We start from the raw sequence: 12,247 nt of genomic DNA on the forward strand, positions 1-12,247 counted from the left end.
CTATGTGCCAACTGTTTTCATAGTTTAACATATTTAATAATCACAGAAAACTTAAGAGTAAGATTCTATTATTATCCTTGTTTCATAGAAAGGGAAGGTGAGGCACAGAGTGATGGAGTGACCTGGAGAAGGCTCTCCAATGTGTAAAGGCTGGGCCCCTGTCCCGGAGTGTGGTCATTTACACATTAAGCTCCCTCTGCAATGGGAAGAAAACATGATGAGTGTTCACTGGGGAAATGCTGGGAGGTGCTAAGGCAACTGGAGGGTCCCATGCCCCTGAGCATTTGCAGACGAGCTCATTCTCTACATATGCCCAGAGGTTGCCAACCACCAACTTAACTTCATTTTCCTGAATCTGTACTCCTTAATGTTTATAGGAAAATTTACCTTATTTTCTTTTTTCTTTTCTTTTTTGAGACAGAGTCTCACACTGTCACCCAAGCTGAAGTGCAGTGGCGTGATCTCGGCTCACTGCAACCTCCATCTCCTGGGTTCAAGTGATTCTCATGCCTCAGCCTCCCGAGTAACGCGATTACAGGTGCTCACCACCACATCTTGCTAATTTTTTCGTATTTTTAGTAGAGATAGGGTTTCACCATGCTGGTCAGGCTGGTGTTGAAATCTTGACCTCAGGTGATCCACCCACCTTGGCTTCCCAAAGTGCTGGGATTACAGGAGCGAGCCACCACACCTGGCCTCTTTATCTTCTTTTAATAAAATGTCATTATGTATTGGAGGTTTTTAATTAAAGCCAAATCTAAAGCTCTGAAAAATTTAAGGATTTTAACATGGCCAATATTAAAAGCTACTACTAATAAAAACACATGTAGTTCAAACTGAGAAAAGTTAGCAATCTCTTACCAAAATATATATATGAACTTGACCTTAAAAGATACAGGTCTTAAAAGCCAAATGTCGTCCTTAAAGGATATCTTAAGACATATCTGGAAAATCTCTGAGTGATTTAATGAAACAGATACACACACACACACACACACACACACACAAATATACATATATACATATATAGTATATATACACATATACAAATATATATACACACATACACATATGTGCCTTTAAAAATCATTTACCATTAAAATATATTTCCCAAAGCATATATAAGTGTATAGCTCAAACTTATATTGTTTACTTTATTTTAATTTTTTTTGAGATGGAGTCTCGCTCAGTCTCCCAGGCTGAAGTACAGTGGCATGATCTCGGCTCACTGCAGTCTCCACCTCTGGGGTTCCAGTGATTCTCCCACCTCAGCCTCCCGAGTAACTGGGATTACAATCCTGTGCCACCATGCCCAGCTAATTTTTTTGTATTTTCAGTAGAGACGGGGTTTCACCCTGTTGGCCAGGCTGGTCCTGAACTCCTGACCTCAAGTTACCTACTCACCTTGGCCTTCCAAAGTGCTGGGATTACAGATGTGAGCCACCATGCCTGGCCTGCTCACACTTATTTTAACTGGCAGAATAATTCTGATCACTTGTGAAAAGTATAAATTATTAGTGAAAAACCACAATTAAAAAAAAAGTATATTACCTACACTCTGCTAAACAGAAATCTCTGTGAACTGGCACCTCAGCACTTCTCTAGCCCAGTGATAATTGATTTTTATACCCAGAAGCACTACAACATTTCATGTTAATTAAATTTAATTATAATCTCATTATTTCAACTTGGAAAGACATTCCAAACAAAATGAACAAAGTACCATACATAGAATAAGAGTCAATTTCAGCTTGAATCTCAGCTTGACCATCCTCAGACTCTGGGGCCTTTGGCAGTACTGTGTATTGCCCTGATCTCAAGTTTTCTCATCTATAAAATGAAGTATCATCACTTCTTTTGCCTACCCCTAGTGATCGCTTTAATGTCAAATGAAATCGTGGGCATAAAGGTACTTTGTAAACTTTGAAGGACTATGTGAATGTGCATTGGGTAATTATAACAATCAGAATTTAACTAGAGTACTGAATTGCTTAAGTTATGCTATATATACAAATGCAATGACATTGGGTGACATTTAAATGCCCTGCAAGCTCAAAGGTGATCATATACTACGGAAAGTGTGACCTTATAAGAGATCAGTAATATCTGGACTACGCCACTTTCCAGTATCTACTCATTTACTGAAGCTTTTTAAGACTCTTAGTCATTAGCAATTAACACAGGCAAGAACCAAGAAGACAGCAAGGTCCTCCGCTTCATGATCTCTTATCACAGTGGCTACTTGTTTTTGAAAAACAGCTACATATCAGGCCAGAAGGAAGTGTGCACAAACATTATTTCATCTTAACTCCCACAATAAACCTTTGAAATTATACTATTATCCTAATTTACGGATGAGAAAACTGAGGCTCAAAGAAAGAAAAGAACTCCACTATCACACAGGAAATTAATGAATATATCAAAATTCAAACCCACGTTAAGTCTGATTCCATTTGTATCTGTCTCCCTCTGTAACATTTGTCCTTAACGATTTTGTTACGCTAATCACCAGGTGCTTTTCTCCTTGCCAGTTCTTTTTTGAAGGAAAATGCCTCCAAAGACAGGTGACCTAAGATAAAAAGAAGCAAGATACTTGAACAGGTAATTCACAAAAGAAGATGGCCAAATGGCCAGGCGTGATGGCTCATGCATGTAACCCTAGCACTCTGAGAGGCCAAGGTGGGCAGATCCCAAGGTCAGTAGTTCAACACTAGCCTAGCCAATATGGTCAAATCCCATCTCTACTAAAAATACAAAAATTAGCCAGGCACGGTGATGGGCACCTCTAGTCCCAGCTACTCAGGAGGCTGAGGCAGGAGAATTGCTTGAAACTAGGAGGCGGAGGTTGCAGTGAGCCGAGATTGTGCCATTACACTCCATCCTGGGTGACACAGCAAGACTCTGTCTTAAAAAAAAAAAAAAAAGAAAAGAAAAAAAAAGAAGATGGCTAAATGGTCAATAAATATATGAAAAGGTGCTTGACCTCATTAGTTATCAAGGAAATGCACAGCAAAGCCATAATGGGATACTTTGACATACTCGCCAGACAAGCTAAAATGCAAATGACAATACCAGGTGTAGGTGAGGCACACAGGTGGGAGTGAACATTGATCCGATGTTTCAGAAAGCAGTTGACCAGCTTCTACTTAAGCACAATGTATTTACACTGTACCCTATGGACTTGGCAATTTCATTCCTTGATTTGCATCCAACAGAAATGCATTCATAAATGTTCACAATATGGCATGTCCCAAGTGTTTATAACAGTACTATTTATGATCGCCCCAAACTGGAAACTACCCAAATGCCCATCAACAGTAGAATGGATCACTAAGTCATAGTAGAGCCACACAATGGAATACTATACAGCCGTGAGCTCGAGAAACTACTACCTCACCCACGTGTAGCCACATGGATTAATACCATGAATACAGGCTGGGCATGGTGGCTCACACCTGTAATCCCAGCACTTTGGGAGGCTGAGGTGGGTGGATCATGAGGTTAGGAGACAGAGACCATCCTGGCTAACACGGTGAAACAGGGCATGGTGACATGTGCCTCTAGTCCCAGCTACTCAGGAGGCTGAGGCAGGAGACTCATTTGAACTCAGGAGGCGGAGGTTGCAGTGAGCTGAGATCATGCCACTGCACTCCAGCCTGGGCAACGGAGCGAGATTCTGTCTCAAAAATAAATAAAATAAAATATCATGAATACAATGATGAGCAACACGAGCTGGATGGGGGAAGAGTACATGCTGCTTGAGTTCATTTGAATAAAATTCATAAACAGGAAAAAACCAACCCACGATGTTAGAGGTCATATTCATGGGTACCCTGGGGGAGGCAGGGGGCAGCCGGAATTGGAAGGGAGGAGAAGGGAGCTCACAATGCTTGGCTTCTCGATTTGAGTGTTGGTCACACAGGCCTGTTCACTTTGAGAACATTCTTCAAGCTCAACACTTGTAACTCCTGCACCCACTTTTCTCATGTATGTTATACTTCAACAATTATATATTTTAAAATAGCCAAAAGGGTATAATTGGATTGTTTGTAACTCAAAGGATAAATGTTTAAGGGGATGGATACCCAATTTTCCATGATGGAATTATTACACATTGCATACTTGCATTCAAACATCTCATGCACCCCATAAATGTATACACCTATTATGTGCTCAAAAAATTAAAACATTTTTTGAAAAGCTTACCAAGAAGAGTCAGTATCTCTGCTCCCCAAAGCATGCAAATGTCAATACTTCAGAAGTGTTTTACAGAAATGCACACTGAGCTTACCATGTTTATAAGTCCTTTTAAATTTAAGAGTATTTATTCAGCTCACAGATTTTCATGTCCTTAACGGAATAGCAAGACAGTTTAGGTAAATACAGGAATTACTTCTGAGCTGTAAAGCTGAGTTCTGAAAGAATGATGGTTAGGAGTAAACAAAAGAATGAAGACTAGATATTGAACATCAATAATTATGTCAAGAATAAAAGGCTTCTGCATTGAGTCTTGAAGAGCAAGACAGGGATACAGCCTACAGCCTACAGCCTCCTCCTGGGAGCCCGCTGCTCAGAGAGGTTTTGAATCTGAAGGTAACATTAAACAAGTGAGGGGAGGGCACCTAATAAAAGCAACAGCTTAGAAAGGTAAAAACCTAGAAATAAAGAACTATGGCATATGCATATAACTTTCTTTGAAACCCACATAACTTTCCTATTCTTTCTGAGAGACAATGTTTGAGTAGGAGGAATTCTTAAGAAAGCTGTCATACTAAAAAGAAAAAAAGGTATAAGAACTACTGAAAGATTAAGATACATGCACACATAGATGCATATTTATCAACTGATTTGTATTATATCAAAAATATATTCTGTATAGAATTATATCAAACAGATACAGACATACATGTATGTATATACATACTGGAATTTAGTTCCAGTATTATCTCAACTGTCATTCCTTGAAATTGACAACAGACTTGAGAACGGACAGCAGGACAGCCCAACCAGTGTGACAAGGTCCTAATCACTAGCAACACATAGGGGTCTGGCTGCCCTTTGAATTCAATGAACAGCCTCTAGACTCATCTGCTTTGCGGACAAATCAAAAGTCTCTGTCAAAGACAGATGCACAGTGGGTTCTCTTCCTCCAAGGAAAAAAATTGGTTTCAGATTTAGTGTATCTTCCACTCTGGGTTGCCCATGTATAAAGAAAGCTGCAATCCATAAAGTGTCAAAGAAGAGAGGTTAAAACAGCAGCAGGTGGCTTAGAGGCTACGCTTCCTAAGAGAGAAACACTCTAAAGGAAAGGAAAATTTATTTCTAGTGACCAAGGGTATGCATTTCTTTTATCTTTAAAAGACATTTGTGCTATATATTTTCTGGTACTTTATCCAAAACACAGGGTAAAAATGTTGGAGAAGCAGCAGATGAACCAAGTCTCTGTATCCTTCAGTCAAGACTTCAAAAATCCAGATTTCTCTGCCTCTTCTCTTTATTTACATGTTTGATGTAAGGAAAAGAACTAAAATAAGTAGGGTAAAAATTTGTTGCTTTGTTGGAGGCCTTATTTCAGCATTTGTGTATTCGGTAGGCACACATAACCACGGGTTTCTTCTAATTCATCATACAAGAAGAAACAGAGACACATAAAGCTAAGTAATTCTCACTCTTCATTATTCTAGAAACTATGGTTTTTAAAATTGAAATTATTTTTGTTTTTAACTTAAGGTTTTCTTTAAGTGGCTAATCCTATACTCTAAAAAGTTTATAACGCTTATTCCCAAATCTTATTTAAAAAGTAATTAGTTTTTTGATTGGATAAAAACCATCTATCCCTGAAGACGCTGGCTTTAGAAATCTTGGCTGGTTACCTCACTATCCCATTGATTTCTGATATGTCAACTGTTGCATTCAAAAGACAAATGGCACCAAATGTGTAACAATGACAAAAACCTTTAAATGAAAGGGGTTTTTCATGCTTTTACTTATTTAATCAAATTGAATACTCTAAGATCTGACCATATGGTTACCCCTTCCCGACCCTCCCACCCCACCCCCTCACTGTTTCCAACTTTATTACTGATTTCATATCAGATTTTGACCTTGTTTGTCCTGGAAGTCTCACGTATATCTCCTTTTGTGGCCCATTTTCCGAGGTCATGGGTTTCTTTACCTTCAATACTTGAAGTATCGATTAGCTTGCTTTGCCAATTTTCTATTTGTTTTGCAGCCAGGAATGTCAAACCAGTGTTAAGCAATTCAGCACTGCAGTTTGCCCAGCCTGCATAAACCTCCTGCTCCCTTTCACATCCCTCCCTGAAAACAGAGTGGCTGCACGCAAAGGAGTAGGAAATCAAGCCAGCGCTTGCTCGGAGCTGGTCGGCGAGTGTACGGCACAGCATATTTCAATTAGCATCCAATCATGTTAAGTAGTGATACTTCAATATTTGTGTGAGCCTGCCTTGTTAGAATTTAATACTCAGACAGCCATTTTGCAAAACACAGCAGGGCTGGGAAAGAAGGGCTATTTCAGTGAAAGAGTCACAGGATGATAAAGCTGTTGCAACAGCTGTGTCATCCATCCAGTGATTATTATCTACTATTTTTCTGAAGTGGCTCAAAATAGGATTTCGTGTTAGCATCTGTGCCCATCTATAATTTGTCAAACTCCATAGTATTTCTTCCCCCCACCATGCCATCATTCAAATATGAAAACAGGACTACTCTAGGTGACAGAGAATATCAACTGGTTTGAATGAGACAAACCTCTGAGACAATGGTCTTCTCAAACCCATCCCTGTGCAAGTGATTTCTAACCTTATCAAAGTCACAAGGCACAAAAGATAGATAAAAAACATCTCTGGGTGGGGGAAAATATCTCAGAATCTCCTAAACCTCAGATTCCTTGAAAACTCAGGGTACGAAATGATCAACTGTCTGGTTGGTTCAGCACAGGGATTAAAAACAGCCGAAAGAGGCAACATGCACCAGACAGACACGAATAGTATTTTCAGCTCCCAGCTGCAATTCTACAGCAATAGAAACTTACATAGGACACCCGTACTCGCCGGCGATGCACCAGCCCGCAGCACTGCATGAAGAGGGGGCAGAACGCAGTCAGCGTGTGGCTTCACCAAGCTGCACTGTGCCTTGTCTTCCCGTCACAGCCTCGGTCCATTTCTTCCCACCTTCTACTCCCAGGTAAGAGGCATGAGCAAATCACTTAGCTTCTGCCTCCTAGGTAGTTTCTAAAAAAGCCACCGTTCCTGCAGGCATGCCAAAACTTTGTTCTCCCCTGTTTGTCTTTTTTTTTGGGGGGTGGGCGCGTAATTTGAGATCCTCTTCAAGGGGGTTTCCTATTTGCAGAAATCTACAAGAAGTAGCATTAATTTTCCAGAAGTAAGTATTGCTAACACAGAGTTAGGACTGTCCAGATCATCAGAGTTTCTTGGTGACGCTTTTACAGTAGCCATTCTCAACTCGGGAGATGTTCAAACATCTGAGAATCTTGCATTTCACGACCCTGCAGTATTCTGCTTTTAAAAAGGAGGAGGCCTACTCCTGCTGCTGTTTATGTGACTGCTTCTTAGAACGCTGCTGCTCCTGCTCCCGCGGCTGCTCGGCTATGATTGCCTTCTTCACAATGCACAGGCTGACAGCAGCATCCTGGATTCACTGTTACCTCTGTAACGTTTTGGGCATATCTGATTTGCTACTTCTCCCTCCTCCCCTGACCCTGAAAAACGACTGAGTCTAGACTCTAATTCACTGTGGATTCCTAGGACTACAGAAGCATCCTCCAAACGGTCAGATGCTTTGTCCTGCAGTAGGTATTTCACATGAATTGTAAGGAGGATCGCCGGAGTGGCCTCAGGACCTGACTCGCTCAAGCACTGCGGTGCACAGTTGTTGGGTGCTCACCGGCAAATATTCATTTTCTGGGTTAAAGCACGTTAAATAAACATAACTCTGGAAGGCGAATTTGATCAGACTCAGACCTCATTAATTCATTAGATCACTTACCACCTACGATTTAGATATAATGAACAACATAAGGCTGCCTTCCAAGTGTGAAAGCTCCCAAGTCAATACTCTTTGTAAGCTATTATTTAGAACTTTCCTTAAAGACCCAGTTTTCAGGGACTGAGCTGATCCTAATATTCTCCCTCAAGACCTTGTACATGTCACACCAAAAAAGATGAATCATTAAGACATGTGGAGATTCAGCTGTTCATTTGTATGATATGAGCCATTCGAATACGCAATGACTCATAACACGCTTCAGTGTGTCATAGCTATTGATCCAAATGTGCCCCCATGTCCAAGTCATTCCATATTCTGTAGAGACCTAAGAAGGTATGTTAATGATGTCATACCACAGATTAACCATCACTCTGTTCTTTAGGTCCCTGGAAAAATAAAAGGCAATTAACTCTTAACACTTTTTCAGTATTTTCTTAAGGCTATTTATTTATTTATTTTTAGAGATAGGGTCTCATTCTATCGCCCAAGCTGAAGTGCACTGGTGCAGTCATGGCTCACTGCAGCCTTGAACTCTTGGGCTCAAGCAATCCTCCCACTTCAGCCTCCCAAGTAGGTAGGGTTGTAGGTCTATGCCACCACACCTAGCTAATTTTTTTCTCTTTTTGAGACAGAGTCTCACTCTGTCACGCAGGCTGGAGTGCAGTGGCACGATCTCAGCCCACTGCCACCTCTGCCTCCCGGGTTCAAGCAATTTTCATGCCTCAGCCTTCTGAGTTGCTGGGACAGCAGGTGTGTGCCACCACCCCCTGCTACTTTTTGTAGTTTTTATTTTTTATTTTTTTATTTTTTAGTAGAGATTGAATTTCGCCATGTTGGCTAAGGCTGGTCTTGAACTCTCAGACTCAAGTGATCCACCCACCTCAGCCTCCCAAAGTGCTGAGATTATGGGTGTGAGCCACCGTGCCCAGCCTAATTAAATTTTTTTTTTTTAGAGACAGGGGTCTTACTTTGTTGCCCAGGCTGGTCTCAAACTCCTGGCTTCAGGCCATTCTCCTGCCCCAGCCTCCCAAAGTGCTAGGATTACAAGTGTGAGCCACCATGCCTGGCCTTGATTTAAAGCAACAATTTTATATTATTATTAATAGTCTAAGAGGTTGGTAAAGATGAAAAAAATTTCTGCCTTATCTTAATATCCTTATTTGACTGATAAATTGGGACCCCACATGATTCCATGTTTTCTTTATCAGTAATGTAAGCAAGAGCATAATTTAAACCCTGCAACTTATACAATCTACACGGTCTGTGAAAATGTGGTCTTACCATATATTAATTAATCCTTTGTGGATTTGAAGGTCCAAAAGGAAGATAACAGATAATCTATAGATAGACAATAAGGACACCTTAGTGATTACATCAGAAACCTAGGGTAAAACAAAACTTCTGAATTACACTGCAAACTGGCTCTTGAAGTAAATCCTGGGGAAAAAAAAAAGCCTTCACCATTTTCCAAGGCATACAAGATATATTCCCAGTAGGATAGGACTTCCATTTGATTTTTTAAAGAAACTTGAGTGAGAAGAACAGTAAGTAATATGAAAGAACACATCATTCAAATTCAAGTCTTTTTCTTAAGGCCTCTTCATCCCTTCTGTCACCGCACATTTACTAGAATAACTGAAAAAAGAATAAAAATTAGTTTAAAGTTAGAATAAGATGAAAACACTGGGGAAACACTCTATCTCTTCTATGATTCTGAATTCGATTTGGAATTCACTTAACTTTTTATTAACTAGGATATTTTTATACACAGTATAAGAGAGATTCCCCCATTCATTAAAGATTCCACCCACCTTGTCATTCAAGAATCCACAAAAGGATGCCAAGCACTAACTAATTTGATTCAGCAAACATTTATGGAGCACCTTCTGTTTGCTCAGTCCTGTGCAAAGGTGCTGGGGATATGAAATGAATAAAATGCAATCCATGTATTCCTGAAGACACTTATAACAGCTGAGGAGGCTGGACACGGTGACTCAAGCCTACAATCCCAGCACTTTGGGAGGCCCAGGTGGGCAGATCACCTGAGGTCAGGAGTTCAAGACCAGCCTGACCAACATGATGAAACCCTGTCTCTACTAAAAGTACAAAAATTAGCTGAGTATGGTGGCACACGCCTGTAATCCCAGCTACTTGAGAGGCTGAGGAAGGAGAATCACTTGAATCTGAGAGGCAGAGGTTGCAGTGAGTGAAGATCATGCCACTGCACTCCAGCCTGGGTGACACAGGGAGACTCCACCTCAAAAAACAGAGAGAAGAGAACACAGTGTTTAAGAGCAATGGGAACACCAAGAAAACAACTCCTAACCATCCCTGGAAGGAACAAGAGAGGCTTCACAAAGATGAGCACACTTGGGCTAGCCTTTGCAGAGTGGACAGAACTGCATCCAGTGCTAAGTAGAGGGAGAAAGAATCCCAGGCAATGGGCTGAAAATGCAAAAGCACAGATTACATACAGAGTATACACAGAACCAACTGTGTTTACATAGACGGTATATGAAGAATGGTTTCTTCAGACAACAGGGATCCACCCAAAGTCCTCATTCTAAACTCAGTTCTCCCCCGGATTCAGTCTCTACTTATCTCTCTATCCCTAGCACTTAGCACAGTACTGAAACATAGTAGGTATGACAAAGATTCATAGTTGGCCCCCTTTATCCATTCTTCACTTCATTTACAGTAACAAAATGGACATTGGCTGCTGGGCTAAGATGAATGTCCCAGCTTTTCTTGCAACCTGGATGGCCACGAGACTAGATTGATTCTGGTCAATGGCAGATACAGAAATGCCATGTGCCAATACTCAAGTCACATGCCACTGCTGAGAGCTGGGACAGCCTTTTATAATGAGAAGAAAGCTGCACATTCAGGAGAGGAGAGCGACAAGATAGACCCAAGTCCCTAAGACTGGGGTACTGCGATATTGGCCCAATAGTGCTTATATTTAGACTGCACCAAGAAAAAGACATTAAATCCTATGTTGGCACTTTTACTCTGATTTCAATTATACATGCTAAACTTGTATTATTATTAATTTTTGACACAGGGTCTTGCTCTGTCACCCTGGCTGGAGTGCAGTGGTGCAGCCTCAGCTCCCTGTGGCCTCAACTTTCCAGGCTCAGGTGATCCTACCACCTCAGGCTCCCAAGTAGTTGGGATTACAGGCGTGTGCCAACATGCGCAGCTTACTTTTGTACTTTTTGTAGAGACAGGGATTTGCCGTGTTGCCTATGCTGGTCTTAAACTCCTGAGTTCATGCATCTCACCCACCGTGGCCTCTCAAAGTGCTGGGACTAGAAGTATGAGCCACACTACCTGGCCTAAAAGTGTATTTTAAAAGCACCTCAAAGTGTTTCTGGAATGAATGATGAATTCACAAATCCAAGTGTGTGGAGGGCCGGGGGAGTGGGAGGGGGAAAAAGAAAAGTCAAGAGTGGTGTGGAGAATCAGGAACCCAGGCTGGGACTACCCTGGACAACACAGCAAAGAGTTTAGAGTTGAACTGGTGGTACGTACAGAATGACTGAAACTTTCAAATGTGGAAATAGCTGTTGTTTTATTAAAAAGTAGGAAAAAATATCCAGACTGTTGAGTCTATAAAAACCTGGTCGGGACCAGGTGTGGTGGCTCATGCCTGTAATCCCAGCACTATGGGAGGCCGAGGCAGCTGGGTCAGGAGATCAGGAGATAGAGACCATCCTGGCCAACACGGTGAAACTCCATCTCTATTAAAATACAAAAACTTAGCCGGGCATGGTGGTGTGTGCCTGTAGTTCCAGCTACATGGGAGGCTGAGGCAGGGGAATCGCTTTAACTTAGGAGGCGGAGACTGCAGTGAGCCGAGATAGCGCCACTGCACTCAATAGTTCAACCTCATCGAGAAACTGGAAGCTCTTGAGCTTGTATACTTGTCTGTGATAACTGTTCCTTTACTAAATAATCAAATAAAATAAAGTCAATAAAAACTAGCTGCTTGGCTCATGTAGCTAAATTACAAACCTAATGAATTGCTAAATTAGCTATTTTGTTATAATGTGAGCTATCTTGAGAGAAAAATTTTGAAGACCGACAAGGAGAGGCACAATGACAAAATCAACAGATTAAAAGTAATCAAAGAGAAATGTAGATCGTTTCAATGCCATATATGCACATATATTTGAATCCAAGGCATTTATCTCTGGCCAGTCTTTAGAAAGTATGAAGA

General features: G+C 41.1%; 1 protein-coding gene across 7 annotated transcripts in view; it reads right to left on the bottom strand.

Moving 5' to 3' along the window:
• The window catches only part of CACNB2 (calcium voltage-gated channel auxiliary subunit beta 2), a 397,684-nt gene that overhangs the window by 267,540 nt on the left and 117,897 nt on the right, over positions 1–12,247 (bottom strand). Inside the window, exon 1 of one of the 7 annotated variants that reach the window (XM_064368378.1) lies at positions 7,052–8,668. The exons of the other annotated variants lie outside the window; for them this stretch is intronic. Within the exon in view, the coding sequence (XP_064224448.1) occupies positions 7,052–7,099 (48 nt within the window). The 5' untranslated portion in view covers positions 7,100–8,668. Of the gene's footprint in view, positions 1–7,051; positions 8,669–12,247 lie in introns of those variants that run through there. 7 annotated transcript variants of the gene reach the window in all.

This window comes from Aotus nancymaae, unplaced genomic scaffold, assembly GCF_030222135.1.
Source record: "Aotus nancymaae isolate 86718 unplaced genomic scaffold, 86718_ANA_hifiasm-v0.15.2.pri h1tg000077l, whole genome shotgun sequence".
In the NCBI taxonomy this organism is placed as follows: Eukaryota; Metazoa; Chordata; class Mammalia; order Primates; family Aotidae; genus Aotus; species Aotus nancymaae.